General features: G+C 43.6%; 1 protein-coding gene across 1 annotated transcript; it reads left to right on the top strand.

Moving 5' to 3' along the window:
- The first annotated feature begins 176 nt into the window (after positions 1 to 176).
- Positions 177 to 25003, top strand: LOC121277760 (transmembrane protein 200C-like). The gene is made up of 5 exons (XM_041187399.1): positions 177 to 202; positions 1341 to 1398; positions 4627 to 4731; positions 15524 to 15586; positions 23652 to 25003. Exons 1-5 carry the CDS (start codon positions 177 to 179, stop codon positions 24327 to 24329), a joined length of 930 nt encoding a protein of 309 aa, XP_041043333.1. The 3' UTR covers positions 24330 to 25003.
- The last annotated feature ends 316 nt before the right edge of the window (positions 25004 to 25319 follow it).

Here is a 25319-nt window from a genome sequence, read left to right on the forward strand (position 1 = left end):
TAAAGATTTTGTATGTGAAGGCGAAGTCTTTCCATGCGTACAGGGTGGAGTAAATAAAGTTATTAAAATTTTATGAGACGCAGGGGCTAGCCAATCCTTTATGTTGTGGGATAGTGATATTTGTTGTTCAGAGGGAGTATTGCAGGAACAGGTGATAATAAGTGGGATTCCTAGAGATGCTAAACCTATTCTATTGTGGAAGGTAAGTTTAAAGAGTAAGAGGAAAACAGATGAGGTGATTGTTGGAGTAGTGGAAAAATTGCCCATTGCAGGGGTTCAATTTATTTTAGGTAATGATATAGCTGGGTCATAGATCTGGGTGATGCCTATGGTAGTTGAACAGCCTGTAGAGGTGCTTTCAGCAGAAAAAGCATCCTGGATTGTTTCCAGATTCTATGATAACAAGGTCCTTGGCTCATGGGTTGAAACAGGAAGAACAGGAAGTTAAAAGGCAAGGAGAAGGTGTTGAAGTCCAATTAGCTGACACTGTCTTTGATAAGATTGTTCAGGAAGAAAGAATGGGGGATAATACAGCTGAGGTATTTAACTCAAGGCAGTTGGTAGAATTACAGAAAAAGAGTATGCAAGTAGAACATTTATATCAGACAGTTTACTCAGAAACAGAGGCAGAATATATTCCAGAATGTTATTACCTTAAGGGTAATGTTTTAGTGCCAAAGTGGCAGCCATATCATGTTTCAACTGATGAAAACTGGAGTGAAGTGGGTCAGATTGTTATACCATTTGGATACAGAAATGAAATCCTGTGAATAGCTCCTGAAATTCCAATGGAGGGACATTTAGGAATTAGAAGGACACAGGCAAAAATACAAAAACATTTCTATGGCCTGGATTACATTGTGATGTAGTCAAATTCTGTAGAACATGTCACACATGTCAAGTGATAGGGAAACCACAGGCAATGCTGGCACCTTTAATTCCAAATCAAGCATTTGAAGAACCTTTAACTAGGGGCATGATTGATTGTGTAGGACCCCTCCCCAAGACTAAAATTTGAGATCAGTACTGACTGACAATAATAGATGTGCCTACAAGGTTTCCTGAAGCAATACCTTTGAGAAATCTTACAACAAAGAGAATTGTGGAAGAGTTGACCAAATTTTTTTACAAGTTTTGGTTTACCAAAAGAAATACAATCAGGTCAGGGTTCACATTTCATGTCAGCTATTTAAGGAAGTATGAACAATTTGGGGATAAAACATTTTAAGTCAACAGTTTATCATCCTGAATCACAAGGGATTTTGGAAAGATGAGGTGCATTGTCAGGGCTATCCATAGGATTGGAATAGGTGAATTCCATTCTTGTTGTTTCCCAATAGGGATGTTCCTAATGCGTCGACTGGATTTAGTCCTTTCGAATTAGTCTCTGGTCATGAGGTAAGGGGACCACTGGAATCGATTCATGAGAAATTGATGGGTCAAAATCCAGAAACTACTCTCCTGGATTGTGTATCAGACTTCAGAGGAAGACTGGACAAAACATATGAGTTAGTGAGGGAACGTTTAAAGATATCACAACAAATGATGAAAGTGAAGGCAGGCAGGAAAGCTACAGCTCATAGTTCCGTTGCTGGGGAAAAAGTGATTGTGACTCATTAAAGACAAAGTTATTTGTGGGAATAAGCTAGGAAGGTCAAATTTAGCTATGCATGATGCATGTGTAGAAAGTTTCATCTTCTAAAAGGTAACATCCTTACAGGTTAAATCAGGCAAAGTTATCACAAGCACAGAAAGAAATTGAATTCATGATTCAAAATTATTTTGATCATTGAGTCTAGTTGCAGTAACTGAACTTCACCTATTGTGATGGTAACAAAACCAGATGGAACACAAAGACTGTGTGTGGACAATCGAAGGGTTAATGCAGCTGCCAAAGCGGATTCATATCCTATACCATGGTTGGAAGATTGCATTGAGAAAGTGGGACAATCAAAATTTATCACAAATACCATTATCGGAGAGAGCTCATTCATGTATATTCTTAATAAAGCCAAAGGTGTACCTGACCTCTCTCAAAGGCATACCTTATCTCTCCAAAAGGGTACCTCAACTCTCCAAAGAACTCTGGTATGTTCAGACCTTTTCCTCAAAAGTCTAAAGTTATATTTTAGAAACCTGGGTGACAAAAATTGCTTCTGTTTGAACCATGTGAACTGTGAATGGGCAAAATACATCACCCCACTACCCCCCACCCCCCACCCTGTTCCCCCTGCCCTGCATGGCAAACTAGCGTGTGCTGGATTCAAGCATGGAATTTCCAGCACCATTTTGGCTAAGATGCAAAGCCCTTCCATCTTTATGAAAATTCAGGCCAAGGTAATTGTTTAATGTTTCTCTCGTATCCTCATACTACATTGTAATTTCTCCTGCCTCTGTCTTGAAGGGATCCATGTTAACTCTTGCAAATCTCTTCCTCTTTACATTTCTATAGAACATTTTCCAATCTATTTGTTGGTTTCTTGCTAATTTACTCTCATATTTTTCCTCTTTCTTCTTCAATTACTATATCATGCTTTGCTGAATTTTAAAATTATCCTAGTACTCAGGCTTACTACTCTTTTTAGCAATGTTATGAGCCTCTTCCTTTAATTTAATACTATCTTTAACTTTTCTTGTCTGCCATGGTTGGACCACTTTTCCCATGGGGTTATCTTTCGTTTTATCATGCTGCCTACACATACATGGAGTGTACACAGGAATCGTGAGCTAGTAATCAGTGGATAGCACTTGTTAGCTAGAAGCCAAACACTGGTTTCTCATGATAGATCAAACACAATGTCAAGCACAGATTAAGGCATCATCATTGCTCCCAGGATGCCAGGCACTGATCTGCTTGATCAGCTGAGAATGATAGCACACCAGCTGGATGTTGAAGAAGCGGAATTCCTTCCAGTACAGGATTCTCATGAGACTCCCCTACAGTAACATAACTGAAGTCAGTGGCACGCTGCACCATTAGGAATCCTTGCAAAATCAGGTGCTCGCTCTGTCTGTTTTTCTCTGGCAAGAGAGAATGAAATTTATTCAGCTCTCTTTGTATACAGAGCCTCAGTGGCCTCTAATAAGCAACAGTCGATGGCAAACTGGGAAATGTTGCATGTATCTGCTCCAGCCTGGAAGGAGCCTGACTCATAAAAGTCCATGGCCATGGTCAGCTTTGCAGCTGCTGGCTATGCTGTACAGGCCCTGTTCTGAGGCCGCAGCTGCAGCAACAGGTGGCAGATTTCAGCAAGAATCACCGGAAAGAAGTGGAGATGCCTGACATATTGGCTGCAATTTTCCAGTCCCACCTGTAGTGGGAATAGTCGTGGGTGGGATGGAAAATTTGAGGGGCCAGGAATTTCTGGTCCCGCGACGGGAGCTGTTTCTTCTTGAGATTGTGGTACAAGAATTACTCCCTGAAGGCCCTTGGTGGAAATGGCCTCCTGCTGAGTACCTTTCTTCCCCCTCCTCCTCCCTATTCCAGCAGCTTATCCTCCCCTGTGCTGCCTCTGCTCATTTTCCCTGTCATGCAGTAGGCCAAGGCCAATAGAAACTACTGCACTCATGGGTCAGAGCAGTTTGAGCAGAACCCTTGAAGTGAAAACCAAGGCCTTCACCATGGGTCACCATTTACTCCCTACAGACTTCAGAAACTTTAAAAGCAGTACAAGCTACAAAATACTTTTAATTCAGCAATAGCCAGTAGAAATCAGTCAGCAGCTAACATGAAAGTGGTTGGTGTTTACTTTAAATAGTATTTATAGTGGTTCCTTCTCATTTAGCATCCTACCCAGGATGGCTTCCGGTGCAGCTCACACTAGCAGTGCTTGTGTGCATGTCACTGATGTCCTTTTGGAATCAAATTGGAACCCATAGCGCTCAAAATATAGGCACTACACAGCCAAATTTTGCAGCAACTTGGTCTTCAGATGTGTCCACTAACAACACAATATCATATCTGAAAAGTGGAATCATAAACAGTCTGGGATCAGAAGAATTTTCTTGCAAATAGCAGGCATCTGCATCACAGACACTTTGGAGGCATTTGATATATAACCCTAACTGAAAGGCTTTCTTACCCAGGAAAGGAATTTCTTCATCCAGAGCATGGTGAGTTTTTGGAATTCTCTACCCCGGAGGGCTGTGGAAGCTTAGTCCTCAAGTATGTTCAAGACATAAATGATAGATTCCAGGATACTAAGGATATCAAGTATTATGAGGGTATTGGGAAAAAGAGGTAGATGATCGGCCATGATCTGTTTGAATGGCGGAGCAGGCTTAACAGTCCGGATGATCTTCTCCTGCTCATATTTCCTATGTTCCTATGGAAGACATTAAAGATATCTCCAGAGACTGCTTATTTTGAAAGAAAGAAGCTTTCAAATCTTCAGACTACATTCCCAACTTGAATCCCCAGGTGATTCCCCACATCTGCCTTTCGGGTGACTGCTACATCTGGTCTCACCAGGTATACCTGTAGCACTGAAAGCCAGTGGTAATGGTGAGGTTGGTGGCGAACACCCACCTGATGATCCAGCACCACATCATCCCTCTCTCAATGCAACTATGAGTGCTCTCTCTCCTGTTTTTGACTCCATCCATGCACTATTTATCTCTACTTAGGTTCACAGGGATCTCTGCCAAGGGAGCGGCACCCTCAGCCAGCCAGTCCCTCAGCTCCATCCAGTCCTCATCTGCAGGCAAGAGGACAAGTCCTCCATTGAAGAGGTAGAAATAAGCAGCCTGGAAGACCAATCACCGCAGAGGGAGCAGCTGGCTCATGAGTGATTCTGGAGGGAGAAGTGTGTGTGGATGGAGTCAAAAACAGGAGAGAGAGGACTCACAATTGACCCTTTCAGAGCTTGTGCAAACACTCTCCCATGCATGTGGATCCTTCATGCTTCATACTCATCTCACTGTCCTCAGCATTTTCAATGCTGCCTGCTGGGTTCGCTTTCAGTTGTCCCTCTGAGCTGACCTGCATCTCCACCCACCCACTGATCACACTCCCATGCAGCGCCTGCTCTCGCCCACCATGACTCTTGTTTCACTTTCATTTTGGACAGCGTGATACTAATTCGGTTTTACTTTTGCTCCCCCATCTTTTAGCCTCCCCCAGTCACCCTTTTCCTTTCCATCATCAGTGTTGACCCCACTGGCATAACCTTCCATCCCCACTCCGATACCTACCAGCCGCAACCCTTTTCCTTTGGGAATGTCCAGGTGAACGTGCATGTTCCCTTCCTTCCCGAAAATCCCATCCCCATCCAAATTCACCACCCTGATCTCCTCCTTCTCACCCCCAGGGTCTGTGCCTGCCTCTGGGTCCCCACCAACCACCCTCGCCATCCCTTCTACTGCTACCATTGAACCCTCACTCTCGCACCCGACTGCCTCACTCTGCCCTCACTCATTCTCACCCTTCCTCCATACCATGCCCACCCTTGGTTTGCTCACCAGGAGGCAGACGTAGACCTATCCGACCACCCCCTGTGCACGTTCACCTGCACATCCCCCCCCTGCACCTCTTCCCCCACTTTGCACCACTTACCCCCTGCATCCCTTCTCATCCAGAGCCCCTTCCCTTCCATAACCCCTTCCTCCCCAGTCCTCCCACCACCAGCATCAAACTCCCCTCCCCGTGCTTAGTCCCTCCCCTTCCTAACTTCTTCCTCCACCCTTGCTTCTTTCACCACCCTTAGTCCCTCCTGACTCTTTGCTCCAGCCTTGGCTCTTTCTCCAGCCTTATTTCTTCCTCTAGCCTTACACCCTCCCCTCTCCAGATCCCTTCCTCCCCCGGACACTCTCCCCTCTCTGCACTCCTTCCTTTGAAACTGCCACCCCACTTAATCCTACCTCTCTAGTTACCACCTTCTCACCCATTACCCCTCCTTCCCCATTCTCCCTCTCCCCCAACCTCCCCCTCAACACTTTATTCCTCCCTCCCAACCTCACCCCATCCTAACACCTTTATTCCCACCCTCTCAACCTCACCCCCCCAACACCTCTTCCTCTGCCAGCTGATCCTAGCCCTGCCTCTACCACCCCCTTGACTATCACCCGTTGTGAGCATCAATGGTGACATTCCAACTTCTGTGAGCTTCTTCACATCAGAGCCGTGTCCATGGGAATCCACCCAGCATGCCCTGGACATTTCTCTTGTGTGCTGTTGCTGTCGGGCTCCAGTAACTTCTGCTCTTCGATGTCTGCGCTGTGAGCAAAGCCTTGGCGGTAAAGTCCTGACTTCTGCACGTCGCAGCTGTTAAGACGAGTTCTACGCCAGCATGATTTCCCACCGACGTGGGCGGGCAATCCAGCGGGGGCAAGTTCCGGCCAGCAGGCCTAATAATGATATGCTGCTGTATTACAATGAGGTTCCTGACGTCCGATGGTGGAGAACACGGTCCACCATTGGCGGGCTGAGCGGATGATCACCATCTGGTTTCACGCTGTCATGAAACCTAATGTGCCATACCGTCCGCTCATGCCACTGAACATGCCCAATGCCAGCAGACATGGAAAATCCTGGCCTCAATCTTTACATACTAACATTAACTGTTCTTTGCTGTCTCTTCAAATAGATTTACTAATGAACATGCAAATGTATGCCTGAGCTACAAGTAAATTTGTTATTCAAATATAAGATTTTAAAAACAATACTGTAAACAAGCCAATTAGTTGCTGGATGTTTCTGACATTTTGACACGCACTCTGTGGATGGCAATATAAGGCCTCATTGGTCAAGCTTACTGACAAGCTTTTCAACTAAACAGATAGTTACTGTCTTTCACAATTCCACCACTAGCATAAGGACATTTTTTAAAATTCATTTACAGGGTATGGGTGTTGCTGGCTAGGCCAGCATTTATTGGGCATCCCCCAATTGCCCTTGAGAAGGTGACACTGAGCTGCCTTCTTGAACCGCTGCAGTCCATGTGGCGTAGGTACACCCATAGTGCTGTTAGGGAGGGAGTTCCAGGATTTTGGCCCAGCAACAGTGAAGGAACAGCGATATGTTTACAAGTCAGGGTGGTCTGTGGTTTGGAGAGGAATTTCCAGGTGGTGGTGTTCCCATGCATCTGCTGCCCTTGTCCTTCTAAATGGCAGCAGTTGTGGGTTTGAAAGGTGCTATCTAAGGAGCCTTGGTGAATTCCTGCAGTGCATATAGCAGATGGTTCACACTTCTGCCAATGTGCATTGGTGGTGGAGGGAGTGAATGTTTGTGGATGGGCTGCCAATCAAATGGGCTGCTTTGTCCTGGATGGTGTCAAGCTTCTTGAGTGTTGTTGGAGCTACACTCATCCACAAGTTGGAGCTACACTTATTCCTGACTTGTGCCTCGTAGATGGTGGACAGGTTTTGGGGAGTCCGGAGGTGGGTTACTCGCCACAGGATTCCTAGCCTCTGACCTACTGTTGTAGCCACAGTATTTATATGGCTGGTCCAGTCCAGTTCCTGGTCAATGGTAACCCCCAGGATGTTGATAGCAGGGGATTCAGTGATGGTAATGCTATTGAATGTCAAGGGGTGATGGTTAGATTCTTGTTTGAAGTGGTCATTGCCTGGCACTTGTGTGGCGCGAATGATACTTGCCAATCCAAGCCTGGATTTTGTCCAGTGATTGCTGCATTTAGACATGGACTGCTTCAACTCCCTCAGCTCAGCATGCAGCATGACATGGAATCCAGGTGCAGAGGTCTCCTATACCTGTTAATGGATGATGTTGCTGTCTCTCCACATTGCTATCCATTCACAGTAGACTGTCTCCACAACCACTGGCATTATTTCTCCTAATTCGATAGCTCAGGAACTTGAATTTAGGTGCAAGATCAATGCATCAAGCTGGCCCAACACAAGGCAGCCCTGCTTACAAAAGACAAAAGGTGCTTTGGTACCATTAGCCTATGAATGACAATAAGCTGCTGCCCTCCTTACTGGTTTCTGCCACTGGATTTGCATCAGAAAGAAGCATGGGTTTAGCCAGATCAATACAACATGCATCTCTCTAGAAACAGGAAGTACTGTGGGAGCAGGCACAATTTATTGGTTTAACATGCAACAAGACCTGGACAACTTTCAATCTTGGACTGATAAATGGCAAGTAACCTTCACAACATACAAGTGCCAAGTGATGATGATGTCCAACAAGAGCGAGTTTAACTTTGTCACCCCCTGACATTCAGCAGCATTACCATCATCCTGATCATCAATATCTGGGGAGTCACCACTGACTGGAAACCTAACTGGAGCAGCCATATAAATACAGTATACATATAATATACAAGTGAGAGGCTATCTATTCTATGATGAATAACTCCCCCCACCGACTCCCCAAAGCCTGTTCACCATGTACAAGGCACAAATCAGGATTGTGATGGAATGCTGTCCACTTGCTGGATCTGTGCAGTTCCAACAGCATTTAAGAGGGTCAACACCATCCAGGACTTACCCCTTGAGTGGCATCAATTCACCGTCTTAATTATTCTTTCCACAACTGGTGCACCATGGCTGCACAAGATACATATTACAAGACACACTGCGGCAAGGCTTTTTTGACAGCACCTCCCAAACTCATGACCTCTACTTCTAGAATTAAGGCAGTAGGCACATGGGACGACAACCACCTCCAAGCTGCCCTTCAGCAGCACAGGGGTCAAGGCAAGGCAAAACATTAAGGAGTTGGAAAAAGGCAGTCTTAGTGATGGTACAGATATATGGTCAGAAGCTCATATCAGTGTCAAATATGGCACCAAGATTGCAAATGGTCTTGGGTAGCCAAAAGAAAAATAAATTGTTGCATTTATATAGCACTTTTCATGACCGCTGCAACCCAAAGCACTTTACACCCAATAGAATACTGTTGAAGTTTGGTCGGAAATGTAGTGGCTAATTTGGACTCAGAAAACTCTCGGGCAGCAATATGCTAATGACCAGATAATCTGTTATTTTGTGTGATGTTGATTGAGGGATAAATATGGGCCACAATAACTACACTGTTGTTCTTCGAAATAGTGCCAGAGGATCTCTTACATCCACCCAGTATTAATAGATCAGCTAGAGACTGGTACTGTTTGATAAGGTACAGCCAGATAGTGATTGATCAGATAGAGCCAGGTACTGATTGATCAGGTAGAGGTTGGTACTGATTGATCAGGTAGAAGCTGGCACAGTTTGATCAGGTAAAGGTTGGTACAATTTGATAAGGTAAAGGCTGGAACTGATGGATCAGTTTTGTCACAGGTACAGACAGAAAGCATTCTCTATCTCCTGTTACTCATCAGTTGTCTCTCCTGCTATCCAGTGATATTCCAGTTAAAGGAACATATATAATTGTACACTTCAACAACAAACAAAGAGAAGTCTACAACACACAACAGGTAAACTCAGCAGCAAAGTAACTTAAGTACATACAACACTGGTGCCGTACAATGAATGGAATTAATTCACTTTTAATATGTCTTGTGTTGTATCATTCTTCGAATGTGCAAAGCATTAAATGGTAATTTCTGAAAAGCTAAGTAAAGTGAATCATGTTCCATCTTGTGCTCAGGGATATTCAAGCAATGTGGGTGTCGCTGGTATGGTCAACATTTACCGCCAACCTCTTGAGAATATGGTGGGAGATGCTTTCTTGAACTGTTGCAGTCCATGTGGCAAAGAACATTCGCGCACACAAGTGCCTGGAAATGGACATCTCCAACAAGAGAAAGTCTCCTTTATATTGAATTACCTTTGCTGAATTCCCCATCATCAACATCCTGGGAGGCCACCATTGACCAGAAACTTAATTGGATCAGCCACATAAGTACTGTGGTTGCAAGAGCAGGTTAAAATTGGGGCATTCAGTGACAAGTAATTCATCTCCTCCCTCCCAAAGTCTTTGCACAATGCACAAGCTAATGGTCTGACAGAATACTTGTCAAATATCTGGATGAGTGCAGCTCCATCAACACTCAAGAAGTTCGATACAATCTATGACAAAACAGCCTATTTGATTGGCACCCCTGTTTTGAGGATTGGTCTCATGGCCTAGTCTATATAGGGGAGGTTTCCTTCCCTCTTACCATGAGGAGGGAGAGGTAGTGGCATGGTGGTATTGTCACTGGACTAGATTTCCAGAGATCCATGGTAATGCTCTGGAGACCTATGTTCAAATCCCACCGGATGGTGAAATTTGAATTCAATAAAAAAAACCTGGAATTAAAAGTCTGACCACAAAACCATTGACAATTGTTGTAAAAACTCGTCTGGTTCACTAATGTCCTTTAGGTGGGGTAAGTCTGCTGTCCTCACCTGGTCTGGCCTGTGTGTGACTCCAGACCAACAGCAATGTGGTTGACTCTTAAATATTCCCTGAGCAAGGGCAATTAGGGATGGGCAATAAATGCATGCCTAGTCAGCGATGCCCATGAATAAATAAGACTGTAGCCTGACTCAGGCTGGTTATTTCAAAACTACTTTATTAACACTACATGATAGGCTTAAAGGTAAGTACATCTTTCTTGTGTACCAACTATTCTCCCTCTCTAACACAGTCTCTACCACACGACTGCTGATGTCACTGTTACAGCATGATATACATAACCATCTCATGACCATAACTATTAACCCATTATACTACACCTGTCCCCAAGTATAGTGGCAACTTGTTTAAAACAATATTAAACTACTTATAATCACTTTTCTGTAACCTCCTTTACTGTTACATATTCTATCCAACTCCTACTCCTACCCACCACCGCCACCCCTCCAAGTCACTATTATGAGGGATTCGATCTCCCATAGTGTTTCCAGCTCTTTGGAAAGACACCATTGAAACATGCAGCTGCTTGTCTTTTCCCGGAAAACAACAACATCAGCAAAGTGGAACAGCAGCTTTCCAGGACTGATAGTAATTAAGCTGTGAGCTCTAGAACAACTGAACTGTAAGGATCATAGAACCTTTCAAAGAAGGAGTGATCCAAAAGAGAAGAATGAAGGACATCGACACTTGCACTATTTTACGCAAGGCAAGGAATCTTCTGCTCCCTTATAGCACACTGAAAAAAGACCTGAGAAGATAAAGTATCTTCAATTCCAAAGAAGAATTGCGTGGCTGTATCATTCACTACTGCATTGAGGATGAAAAAGGCATTTGACATCTGAGATTTGAAAAAGTCTGTACAGTGAGAAAAAGAACGACAAAATTCCTGTAGACGTTGCAGGAAATGAAAAAGATGTGACCAACGCTTTGGAAATTAGGTTCACTTTCTGTAGGTAGCGGTAAGACTATCACACTTGCTTCAGCGTGAGGCTGTCCTGCTATAGACTGCAGCGGTTCAAGAAGGCAGTTCACCACCACCTTCTCAAGGGCATCTAGGGATGGGCAATAAATGCTGGCCCAGCCAGCGAAGCCCACACCCCATGAATGAATTAAAAAAATATGGTGACTGTGTCAGCATAAGAAGATAAGACAACATCATCTTCAGCAGTGGAAAGAATCGCTCGAAAAAAATGCAGACAGAAGTCTTGTACAGGACTTCTCAGCCATGGAAGCTCTGTAGATTGGGCCTCTGCTTTTGTGCTGAAGGACAACATTAATGGGAAGAAGATTTTCTGATGAGAATGAATTGTGGGCATCAACTTGCTTTTACCCAAGCTAATTGGGTCAGCAGACACTCTGGCAGTGTGGTCCTCTGTGGGATGAAGCACTTTGTTCACCCTGTCCAACTCTCCCTGGTCAGCCAGTGATATACAATGCACCTCATTAGTGGGTTCAATGGGACAAAGGTACGAATTCTGCTCTTTGACAGCGAATATAGCTGATTCCTCAAAAATAACAACAGACATTTCATGTGTTCAGCAGTAGATTCAAATAGCGTATTGATCTCTAAGACCTCATCTTCCAATGGATTGCTTGGTGCTTCTTCGGGAAAGAGCTAACCCAGGTCCAAAAGGTCTTCTTGTGAATGATCACTGTCTGCTACAGTAGCTTCTGTGTTCACATCCCCCGGCCTACCTTCAAAAAGAACTGACAGATCCGCAATCTCAATCTCCACTCAATGAATAAACCTCACCCATTGTTGCTGGATCAAAAATCCATTGGTTGTGCACATGACTTTGGAAATTTCTTCATGAAAGGCATCCAGTTGTCCTGCTGTAGATCGTCATCTGTTTTTTCCGGAATGCCCAGTTGTATACAGACAGCTCCATTTATTAAATAAATGCTTTGATTGCAGACAACATAGAGGGTCTCAACAATTTGTCACCCTATTGCAGTGAAGGCAAGTGGTTATCTGACCTTTTACTTGGAGATTCATCCCACCTGGACCTTGTAATTTAATATCTGATGAATAGAGGAGTACTGTGTGGAGCCAGTGCATACGATCAGCTAGTATTGTAACGTCAACTCCATTGTCAATTTTGAAGTCAGTGTTAAAGCCTATACCTGCCACAGTGAATGACCAAATGTCTTGATCATGACCCCTTACTTTAGCTAGGGGCTCTGTAATTTCATGCCTGCTGTTATTTCCAATTTCTTGATGTGTTTGCATTTCATAATATAAATATTCTCTTGTCGATTTCCTCTATCGAAATTGTCAGGCTTCCAGAACAACTTGAAGTGCCCATCTTTCCACATTGGAAACACTCTGCACCCACTGCTGGGAAATCTTGCCTTTTGTGCTGCTTCTTTGCGCTGTAGCATAGGCACCTCAAGATGGCTACTGTAGAGTATCCCACCTTTTTGCTCATCTTGGTGGGTTTTTGAGTGGGTGGGGCTTCTTCCCTTGCACCAATCCAACTAACAAACTCATCTGAAACCTCAGTATCTTGATGGATCATTACCTGGCCTCACTCTCCAAGTTCTGCCTGCCCAGCGTAGTGAACTGCTTGCTCGCTTGCGAGGTTCAGTTTTTGACTGAAATATGTGCCAAACACTTTTAGGACAGTTTCAAAGTCTGCTCAGGTCTGTTGTCTCAAAGGACATTGTCGGCGACTAGTCCCACTGCGTAGAGGAATAAACTAACCTGGTGCTTCTGCTCTTTGGCATGCAGAACCGACACTGCACAATACCTCAGGAAGTGTTCTTTCCATAACTCCCAACTCTGGCATCTCTGTGCTTCCTCGAAGTTTTAGAATGGCTGTGGAAGTCATTGGAAGAAATTGGAAGTCTTCTTCCAATTTCTCGCTGCGGTATTCGGTCGATGGCACCAAATCATTGTTAGATTGGTGTCACCACCACTGCTACCATGTTTTGAGGGTTGGTCTCATGGTCAAATCTATACAGGGAAGGTTTCCCTCTTACCATGAGTAACTCTAGTCTGACTCAGGCTGGTTACTTCAAAATTGCTTTATTAAGATATATACAGGATATGCTGGAAGGTAAGTACATCTTTCTTGTGTGTAGACTATTCCCTGTCTCTAACACATGACTGCTGATATCACCGTTACATCATAATACACATCACTATCTCATTACCGTAACTATTAACCTATTATCCCATTATACTACAATCCCATCCACCACCTTAAACATTCACTCCCTCCACCACCGGCACATAATGTCTGCTGTGCTTACCACAAGCAAGATGTGCTGTATCAATTTGCCGAGGTTTCTTTGAGAGTACCTTCCAAACTGTTAGTTATTTGACGTGCATTGTATAAACAGATTGCGAAAAAGATCCATAATAATTCAGCAAAAGGATTTTTGTCATTGTTGCATCAATTTTACTTTCAATAATCGGCAGCAGACAATGAAAATACAGTAAGAATGTTTAGATATTTCTGAAATAAATAGATTGTAAACTAATTTGAAACATTTTAGTCTTTTCTGCTAATTATCGCTTTGAATCCACCAACAAAGCATTTTGGGCACAGCAGGACAAAATACAACAATAGTAACAGCTATTTTTAATCGAGCACTTCTGAAGTAGTTGGAAACGTGTATATGTTTATCTATATTTTGCATTATTCATCAACAGTATGTATGTATCTTTCTAAAAATACAGGTCTGCATTTGCTAAAATTATGGAAAGATTTGACTTAAGAATGGTTTTAAACAGCACTTGGAGCATTTTTTAAATAGCGTGTGGATTAACATATGGTTTATTTACTTCAGTCTGCCAAAGAAATTGATCTAATCAGTGACGTAATTAATATAATTGCAAGTGCCTCTGGTTTTAAAAATAAATCCATCACAACAACAGAATGATTTGCTCAATTGTTTACAAATGATGTACTTGCATGTCTACACCATGCAGCACTTCTTTTTTTAATTGGCAGATAAAACATGGTGCACATCGTTTCCTAATTAATCTTTCAAATAAAGCATTACATCAAATAGTAGAAAATGAAAAGAGAATGTGAAGAGATTGTTATGGAAAAGAGTAAAGAAGGGAATTACTTGCATCCTGTGTGTCGTTGACTGGTATCATAGCAACAGCAATATCAGGATAACATTAGCCACATCAAGCTGCCATCAGCATTCAGTAACCTCACTGAGTCAACAAATAGAGATCAGGCAACTCTAAAAGAACAAGATGTGCTCTAATCCTCCTGACAGCAGTGCAAAACCTCATGACTGGTGAGATTTGTCCGGCACCTACTGTGCTTGCGAATTATTTATTTTTTACCCACCAAACATTGGAAAGCTGCTGTACTTGATCAACCTCTGCCTCAGCTCTACTACGTCTATGCAAAGGGCTCTGACACACAATGGCAATGCTGAAAGGGTTACATCTTGTTTTATGCCATTTTGACAGACATTTTTCTCAATTCCACTAATCTAGGCATTGGCCTGTGAGCCCCAAGATTAACCCAAGTCTTTGTAGGTAAGTGGAAATGATTCTATTTTTGTCTACAATTGCTCCCATTTTGGACAATCATTTGACTGACAACATTCCCTTCAAAGTTCAATCGACGATTTTTTTGTTTTTTCTGGATAAAGTGATTTGGATGTACCCTTCAAAGGTTAAACTTGACCTTTGCCAGCATAGGATGAAATCCAGAGGCTTTTATATTGCATAAAATATTGTATTTGTTCGCACTGTCAAAGATGACATGTATTTATATTTGATATTCTGACATTTAAACTTCTCAAATAATGTATCTGTCTTCAACAAGATTCTTTATAGAAATATTATTGCATTTTATTACAAGGGAACTGTTGAGTATATGGAGGATTGCCTCTGCACTCTGTAACAATATCGTAAACCCATTATTTATAAACAGGCTTCAGATCTCTTTGTGCATTGTGCACAGAAGAAGTTAACAATGTCTCTGCAACCTATTATTCAATATATGTCTTAAAATCTACCATCACGTCATTGATAGCAACAAAAATACATTTATATTGGGGCAGCTCCCAGTCAATAATAAAGTTAGATTTTTTTTTATAAGATAGTATTGTAGTTTCTAGTAGGAATGGCAAGACAGGTTGATTTAATGTGCCAATAATTAAATTAATGTAATAATAATCTGACAGTGTACAACCCATTGCTCAAAATTAAACAAAATTAAACAAGTATGTTTGTTTCTCCAGAGTGAAAATATTTTAATTAAAGAGACTAATACAGGGAAAGCGAGTGAAAAAGGACAGAAAAAGGTACACTTATTACTATAGTCTGGTTATTGCTTAGTAAGTAGTTCCAGTTTAGTGCAATTAAAATAGAAATGTATGAAAGTAGTTGAATTTATACACATCTGAACGTTTTAGGAAAATGGTTTGTTTTTGGATTAATCCAACCTTGGATATGGTGGGGGAGGGGGGGGGTGTGTGGGGTGGAGGGGAGGGTGAGGTGCACACTGCTCACCTCCTCAGAACGAAAGTTGGTTCCAAACCAAATGACTTTAAATAAGGCTGATCGACAGCAATAATATGCTGCTAGTGGTCTGAGCAAGCTAAGGGTTGGACTTCCTCAGAACTCAGGAGTGGGCGCTGCTGGAACTACGAACAGGCCCCAGAGTGAAGAAAATTATGGGATGTGGGTGGGCAGGAAGGCAGTGGGCTAGCCACCTGACATATTTTACATGCCACCCCCAGCTGAAAATCCACCTGTCTGGAATTTTAAAGCTAGTCTCAGCAATGATGATTGTAAAACTATTATCAATTGCCATAAAAACCCACCTGGTTCTTGAGATGGAAATCTGGCATCTTACCTGGTCTGGCCTATATGTGACTCCAGATCTCTACAATGGCCTAGCAAGCCACATGATTTAAGGGCAATTAGGGATGTGCAACCGGTGCTAAAAACAATAAATAAATGGGATGAATTACTGAAAATGTATCTGGATATCAAGTCTATTGAGGACAATCAAAGGCATGACCTTAAGGCTACAATTTTGACGTAGGCGTGCGGGGGTCGGGCCCGGAACGCTGACACTTAAAATGACTTGCGGTGATGTCGGGCGTGTGTCCAGATGTCACTGTGCATCATTTAGATCTTTCATTTGGCGGGGGTGGGGATGAGGGTCCAGCCCTAGATTTTTCAGTTTCTTAGGGGAGAATTTTGTGTAAGCCGGGCGGGCCTGTCGGGAGTGGACATGGAGCCAGTCGCCGCCCGCAATCGGCAGCACGCTGCCATCTTACTGCCAGTTAAGGCCCGCCCATCGTGTCACACGGCCGGTATCACTCAGCGCTACCTGTGCTGATGGGGGGAGGAGGGAGAGTCGCATGCGGTGAAGAAGTGCAGAAATCTCCCTGAGGCATGGAGCTGCTTCAGGGAGATTAAGTTCACATTGAAATTTTCAAATTAAGAAATATAAAAATTATTCAGACATGTCCCCTCATGTGACAGTGTCAGATGAGCTGGGGGATGTTTATGAATTGTGCAAAATATATTTATTTATTCAATAAAATTTTCAGGAAACCTCATCCCGCCTGTGGATGAGGTTCCCTGAAAAACGTGAAGGCCACTTGGGCTTTTTGCCTGCTCACCAACCTTAAGTTTGGACGGGCAGCATTAATAAGTACTTTAATTGGGTTTTTTATGGCCTTAACAGGCTTTTGACAGCTCGGTGGGCACGCTGCCGCATCTGGATGCGCCTGCCAAACGAAAGATCTAAATGACGTTGGGATGCACACCTGACATCACCGCACGTCACTTTACGTGTCAGCATTCCAGGCCCGGCCCCACGGTCAAAATTCTGGCCTTAAGGTCATGCCTTTGATTGTCCTCAATCCAGATATCCTTGATATCCAGATATATTTTCCGTAATTCATCCCATTTATTTATTGTGTTTAGCACCTGTTGCACATTCCTAATTGTCCTTAAACCATGTGGCTTGCTAGGCTATTGTAGAGGTCTGTAGTCACATATAGGCCAGACCAGGTAGGATGGTGGATTTCCATCTCAAGAACCAGATGGGTTTTTATGGCAATTGATGATAGTTTTACAATTATCCTTACTGAGACTAGCTTTAAAATTCCAGACATATTAATTGAGCTTAGATTCCACTAGCTACCATGGTGGGATGTGAACCCTTGTCCTCAGAGTATTAGCTTGGGCCTCCCGATTACTAGTCCAGTAATATTAGCACTATCCCACGGTCGCCACAAAGTCATTGCTCAGGGTTAGACAATTACAGCTTGAGAAGTTGTTTTAAAATAAATTATTAGGCACAGAAGTAAATACTGTGGATACCGGAAACCTGGAATAAAAATAGAACATGCTGGAAAATATTCAGCAACATCCATGGTGATGGGTGAAAGTGAGTCGGGAGTATTTAATAATGCAAAATTAAATATGGCATAAGCCACCCCAGCCTGTTGTATACATACTTATTTTTATGGCTGCAGGTTGTGTCCACTTAGGTGGCAAGGCAACTCATTAAAATTAAATCAGTCTCCCTCTAACCCAATTGCCAGTCCGACTCCCCGCCTCACCCTTCTGCCCTGCAAACTTTCCCAGTTGCCGGAGATTGTCCGTGACTGTCCCTGGCCAAGGTCTTCTGTCACTGACTTTCCTGATTGACAGGCTAGACAAGGGATACCCACTGAAAACATGGCTGATGACACCTGTGAGGAATGCAACCAATGACACCCAAGATCGCTGCAATGAAAACAACATGATAGCCGATGAGTCGTAAGCTAGCCATTGGAATGCTGAAGATGCGATTCAGGTCCATGGGCAGATTTGGAGATACCCTTCAGTATGCCCAAGTATATAGGTCTCTAAAATTGTCATGGTGTGCTGTGCTTAGCACAATATTACACAGCAGCGAGGTTTGGAGCTGCAGGAGGAAGAATCAAATATTTAAATGACATCTGTATCACTCAATCCATGTGGGAACTGATGCCTGCTGGACAGACGATTGACTTGATCGATTGGTGAGGAACATCTACCTAGTTTCAAGACCCAAAAGTTCAAGAGGAAGAAGATCAATCTCTCACTCCTAAAGCCAACCAACCGAAAAGAGGAACTCCAAGTGCAGCTTACAACCAATCTGGAAATTCTTCGCATAGCCAAGTCTAGATGAAAAAACTCATTAACTCAGTCACCTCTATGTCAAAACTAAACTGACCACCATAGACATACATGATCTCCAATTTGCAGATGACTGCAGTGTTGTTGCCCATTCTGTACACAATTTCCAAGCCACTCTTGATCTCTTCGATTCTGCATACAGGAAACTTGGCCTGTCCTTGAATGTTGCCGAAACAAAACTCGTGTATCAACCAACATCCGGGGCAGGATTTTTGGGACGTTAGGCAGGGTGGCAAATGGGCCCGGGTGCAGCCAGGAATCAGTCCGCTGCCCGCAATCGGCCACAGACCCCATCCCGACATGGGGCTAACTCACAATAACATGCACAGAATAAAACCTCTGCCTAAACAATTATATTTATTTTTGACTGGGCAGTGAAAAATATGTTTAAATTAATTGATTAAAGGACTTAATAGGCCCCTTATCCGGCGGCAGGCACATGCCGGAGTCGGCAGTCTATGATGACTGTGGGGGGGAGGGCGGGGGGGGGTGGGGGGGCGGCGGGGGGGGGTGTCCTCTGGGGGGCCCGAGACTTGAAGGGCCCCTGCCAGCTTTTGGGGCCCTGCTCTACGGCCTTTGGAACTGGAGCTTCTGAGATCAAAGGAAGAGGGGATTCGGATAGGCCAGTCACTCCCAGAGTCTCCTGGGTGGATGGTCCCGGGGTGTGCACCTGCCCAAGGGTCCCAGGCTGATTCCTTGAGGAGAAGGGGTAATTAGAGTGAGATCAGGCTGCCCAGCACCCCTCTCATGTACACACTGTTGGAGGCCAACTATGGCATCAGCGATGGAGTTGAGCCCATGCAGCAGTGCAGGAGTGACGTCCTGGACCAAGGTCTCCACGGCGGCTGCCACCCTACCAGTGCATTGGCATGCTGGCACTATCACCTCAGACTGAAGGCAGATGGGCTCCTCCATTGTACCTTGCAATCTGAGGAGTGCAGTGGACATCCCTTCCTGGTATTACCAAGCTTGCCTTTGCAGCTCCAGCAACTATGACATGACTGAGATTCAGACTCAGTAAATTTCTGGCCTCCAGAAGCCTTCTGAGTGCCAGACACCAGGGAATTCCCTGCCTCCGCCTGTCGTGGATCAGACTGTGCAATGTGTTCACCAGATTGTGATCCCAGGCTATTGTAAAGTTAGGTCCCGCCGAGGTGTGTGTTTCTGTGCTGGTGGAGGGTGTGGGTGAGAGCTGTGACGGGACTCAAGAAGGGTGCCTCCAGATTCCTCTTCAGAGGTTTCTTTAGGGCTTGATTGGAGGCCCTGGGTCATAGACTCCGTCAGCTGTTTCCCAGATGTGCCTGCAGAAGCAAGGGGAGATGATTAGTGCATGGCAGTGCCCTGTGAAACAGGACACATCACTCACAGCATGGTTGTCTGATGGATGTTGTACTGCTAGATCCTCACTTGGTAGATCATCGCCAACCTCACTGTCAGCACAGGAACAGTACAGACTCTCGCTGGCCAGCTCAATGGCTCTGTTTTCAAAGTCTTTGAGGACCTTGATTTCGGGCATTGCTTCACCAGTCTGTGGCCTCTTTCTCTTGTTGTGCTAGCTTGTCCTGCATGAATATAGTTGGGGAGTGTGTAAGCAGGAGGCCTGCCAGGCCAGTTGATAAGTATGCCTGGCATGTGTGTGTGGTGAGTGGTCCAAAGACAGGATGAGGACAATGAAGGTGTGTGTGAGAGAGTGAATAGTGATGTCCCTTGTACTAGCAGTGGGTGAGATCCCTGTGGGTGTGTGATGGGTTTGTGAATGTGTGAGTTGAGAGTCATGAGAAGAGTAACTTACCCTGGCAGAACGGAGGAGATCATTCATCCTCTTGCGGCACTGGGTGGCTGTCCTCTTTTGAAGGGCATTGGTGCTGATCACCACTGCCACCCCAAGCCTGATTGTCCACGCTATTGCCTATCCTGCAGCCAGAGCGAGAGTAGAGGATACTGCAGCTCGCCTCCATGGCATCCAAAAGGTGTTCCAGTGATGCGTTGCTAAACCTGGGGACTGCAGTCTTCTTGCCATTCATGGACATCTTCCCTGCAGTAGTCATGGGCTGGAAGCACTGAGATGTGTGCGCATGGCTGGACTTTAAATATGGCACCCGGCATGATGAAGCGGCAAGATGATGGCATGGTGGGCGAATGAGAGACGCTCGCCATGGAGATGGTGTGTTTCCCAAGAATGCATAAATAATGTGGCGCGATTGGGATGATATGGCGTGAAGACCCGCCATTGTGGCTGGCAGGTAAAACATCATTTTACCCATCCACTACCGCAGTGCAAACTTGGAACTATTCTGTTCCTAGTGTGCAGAGTAGTTGTTGTTACCATTCTTGTGTACTGCAATGAGACCTGGACTTTGTATCAGTGGCACTTAAGGGTGCTAAAGAAATTCCATCAGCAATGTCTCCGCTGCATCCTCTGGATTCAATGCGAGGGCTGTTGAACAAACGTTAGCATCCTTCTTTAAGCCAGATCCACAAGCATTCAGGCAAAGCTACTGCAAAATGAACCATGGTGGATTGATTACTGTGTCCGGATGGCTAAAAAACATCTCCTCCAGCAGCTCCTGTTTTCTCAACTCTCAAACGGCCAACCTTCCAGGTAAGACAAAGAAAATGCTTCAAAGACACTCTGAAGGTCCCCTTCAAGTGTGAAAGCATTGACCTTAATGATTGGGAGGAGCTTGTTATCAATCGTCCAGAATGATGACAACACGCCCATCAAGCTGAATTACACCTTGAGTCACAACGTCTTAATGGCAGAGTGCCAGAAGAGGAGGAAAGGAAAGGAAGCAGATCCTGCATTCTGGATCCCACTTCCACGAGGGACATGCTGGCCAATATGCTCAAAGATCTGAGGGACAAGAATAAGCCCGTTTAGTCACTTGAAGGCCCATGGCAGAAACTCGCAACCCTGAGTTGACTTCATCCTCGATTTGAGGGTCAGTCAACAATTATTGATAACAAAAACAAAAATAAAAATACCTGGAAAAACTCAGCAGGTCTGGCAGCATCTGCGGAGAGGAGCACAGTTAACGTTTCAAGTCCGTATGACTCTTCAACAGAACTAAATAAAAATAGGAAAGAGGTGAAATATAAGCCGGTTTAAGAGAGGTGGGGGGTGGTGTGGGACAGGTAGAGCTGGATAGAGAGCCAGTGATAGGTGGAGATAGCCAAAAGATGTCATAGACAAAAGGACAAAGAGGTGTTGAAGGTGGTGATATTATCTAAGGAATGTGCTAATTAAAGGTAGAAAGCAGTTCAAGCAAGGAACAGATAGCCCTAGTGGGGGTGGGGTGGGGTGAGGGGAAGGGATCAAAATAGGCTAAAAGGTAGAGATAAAACAATGGATGGAAATACATTTAAAAATAATGGAAATAGGTGGGAAAAGAAAAATCTATATAAATTATTGGAAAAAAAAGGCGGGGATCGGAAAGGGGGTGGGGATGGAGGAGAGAGTTCATGATCTAAAATTGTTGAATTCAATATTCAGTCCAGAAGGCTGTAAAGTGCCAAGTCGGAAGATGAGGTGCTGTTCGTCCAGTTTGCATTGAGCTTCACTGGAACAATGCAGCAGGCCAAGGACTGACATGTAGGCATGAGAGCAGGGTGGAGTGTTGAAATGGCAAGCGACAGGGAGATCTGGGTCATGCTTGTATTCTGCTGTGTCCATGCCGGCTCCCTGTTGTGTTCTGCTGTGTCCATGCTGGCTCTCTGCAAGAACAATTCACCTAGGCCAGCTCCTCTCCTCATTTCCCCGTGGCTCTGCAATTTTCTTCTCTTCAAATCATTGTCCAATTCTCTTTTGAAAGCCTTGATTGAATCTGCTTGCATCACACTCCAGGTCCTAACCACTTGCTATGTATTCTTCCTTATGTCATCATTGCTTCTTTCACCTTAAATCTGTGCGCTCTGGTTCTTGATCCTTCTGCCAATGGGAACAGTTTCTCCCCTTTTACTCTGTCTAGGCCTCTCATGGTTTTGAATACCCCTGTCAAATCTCCTCTTAATCATCTCTTCTCCTCAGAGAACAGCTCCAGCTTCTCCAATCTTAAGTACCTAAGTCCATAATTCCCATGATTTTTTTTTTGGCACTCTTTCTAAAGCCTTCACGTTCTTCCTAAAGTATGATGCCCAGAGCTGACACAATACTCCAGCTGAGGCTGGGCCAGTGTTTTATACAGGTTCATCATAGCTTCTTTGCTTTCGTAATCTATGTCCCTACTTATAACTCCCAGGATTCTGTATGCTTTCATAACCAATTTCTCACCCTCACCTGCCACCTTCAATGATTTGTGCACATATACCCTTGGGTTCCTCTGCTCCTGGATCGCCTTTAGGATTGTACCCTTTATTTTGTATTTATTTATGCCTCTCCTCATTCTTCCTACCAAAATTAATCACTTCACACATTTCTGCATATAGATTTCATCTGCCACTTGTCCTCCCATTCCACCTGCCTGTTTATGTCCTCCTGAAGTTTATCACTGTTCTCCTTACAGTTCACAATACTTCCAAGTTTTGTGCCATACCAAAGTATCTTAAATATACAGCCAGAGTATGTAAGGTCTATACTAAACAATAATTGTAACATGTTTTTTTGTAAAATATCATGGCTATTTTACCAATCCTCAATGTGTCCTCATAAAGTACCTTTAATAACCTCAGGACATCTCAAAGTTCTTTATAGCCAATTAAATACTTTTCGGAGTATATTCACTGTTGCTGGTTAGGGAACATGGCAGCTCATTTGCACATAGCAAGTTTCCACAAACAGTGATTTGACAGAGATCAGTTAATCTGTTTCAGTGATGTTAGTTAACAAATAAAAAAAATGACTAGGACAGCAAGGATAACTTCCCTGCTCTTCCTCAAAAAATTGTCATGAGATCTTTTACATCATCCTGAGAGGGCAAATGGACCTCAGTTTAACACCTCAGCTGAAAGACAGCACTTCCTTCGTACTGAACTGGATTGTGAGCTTTATTTTGTGCTCAAGTCTCTGGATGGGATCTGGTGACTCTGAGACAAGGGATGCTATACTGAGCCATGGCTGACCAAAAATTTTTTTTATGTGTAGAATTGGAGACCAGGAGGTTCCTCATTATGTCATGTGAACTGCCTTTCTGCTCCTTCATGGCCTGTGCATTATTAATTCATTAATTAACTTCTTCTTCCTTTCAGATTGAGCTGTTAAGTGGATCAATCATGATTGCAACAGGAGGTCTCCTGCGCATTACAGCCAGGACAAATGATTCCTTCCAATCTAGTGAGCAGGCAAATAAAAGCAGGAAGAAAATGTTCAAAAAAAGGAAGAATGATGTAGTAATGGTGAAAGCCAAATTGGAGTTGTGTTCCATTTCAGGATTGATTACTGCCATTGGGATCTTGGTGATGTTGGGAGGGATTGCAATGGTATTAATAGGCTACTGGCCTATAGGCTACAAGATTCCTGAACCAAATGCAGTGTCTCACAACACCACCAGCAATTATACAACTGTAGACACTACATCTTTGGAGATTATTTCTGAATTTGTAAGCAGCTATATACATTCTGATAAGCTGAAGATCTTAGGACCACTGGTGTTAGGAATTGGCATATTTCTCTTTATCTGTGCTAATGCAGTTCTTCATGAAAACAGAGACAAGAAAACTAAGGTGATTAATATGCAAGATATTTACTCCACAATGATAGATATTCACAATATGAGGAAAAAAGAATATGGCCCTTTTAATGGATTTGTGAATTATGTGCAATGTAAAAGCATTGACAATCTCAAGTTTCCAGCTTCTTACGATGCAGTAATACTGGCTAAAAGTTCCTGTCAGACACCTACTGCAGATGGCATTAAAAAGGTTTGATCTGTTAAAAAGCCCAAGAGAAAAATAACAATTATTTTGCAAAGCATCAGGAACTTGACCCACAGAAAAACAAAACATTATTTGTTTAGTATCTGCAGAGACAGCATCATTGCCAATGAAGGAAAGAAAATATCTGGAACTAAATAGCACCAAATCTCATGCTACTTCTTCCATTGATACGCTCATACACCACATAATTGAAATGAACAACTACATCACACTGAGGAAGATGTCAGGTCTGCCAAAGATGATAATGAAGCACAGATGTCAAAAAATCACTGGTAAAGTCAACAAGAATTGCACTACAATGTCTCTGATCCCAGAGAAGCTGTTGGACATATTTTAGGGGACTGAGCTCCAGCTCAACCATGGAAACAATAAAATGGCACCAAGGCTGTGATTTCAAATGTACCCTGGTCACATGATACCCGCCTGGTAACAGCAGAGTCTCATAAAGACTTCCTACATGAGTCAAGCAGAGATTTCAGAAGTAGAAACAGAACATTCTGGAAATACTCAGCAGGTTTTAAGTTTTTTGTTGAAATTCAATCAAGCTCTAAAGGCTTGTATATCGTTTGTTGTTCTTGAACTTATCAAGCCATCTTCTTTACAGCAGCGATTTATTTTGGTGGGAAGAATGAGGAGAGGCAATTTAAATAAAGGATACAATTCTAAAGGGGTCTCAGGAGCAGAGGGACCTGGGAGTATTTGTGCACAAACCATTAAAAGTGGCAGGACAGGTTGAGAAAGTAGTTTGAGGGGTACAGGATAGGGCTATATTGAAGCATGTAGCACAAAAGCAAAGAAGTTATGACAAACCTTTATAAGACTCTTTGTTCAGCCTCAACTGAAGTATTATGTCTAGTTCAGGGCACTATTCTTTAGGAAAGATGCAGAAAAGGTTTATGAGAATGTTTCCAGGGATGAGAGACTTCAGTTACGAGAATAGGTTGGTGAGGCTGGGGCTGTTTTCTTTAACGAAGAGAAGGT

This window comes from Carcharodon carcharias, chromosome 5 (assembly GCF_017639515.1).
Source record: "Carcharodon carcharias isolate sCarCar2 chromosome 5, sCarCar2.pri, whole genome shotgun sequence".
Taxonomy (NCBI): Eukaryota; Metazoa; Chordata; class Chondrichthyes; order Lamniformes; family Lamnidae; genus Carcharodon; species Carcharodon carcharias.

What these genes read in the sequence shown, in the direction of transcription:
- LOC121277760 (XM_041187399.1), top strand. Translation starts at nt 177, where the DNA reads ATGCTAAACCTATTCTATTGTGGAAG. An exon ending in AACCTATTCTATTGTGGAAG is followed by an intron (nt 203 to 1,340) that starts GTAAGTTTAAAG and finishes GTTTCCCAATAG; the next exon opens with GGATGTTCCTAATGCGTCGA. An exon ending in GTGAAAAAGGACAGAAAAAG is followed by an intron (nt 15,587 to 23,651) that starts GTACACTTATTA and finishes TCTTCCTTTCAG; the next exon opens with ATTGAGCTGTTAAGTGGATC.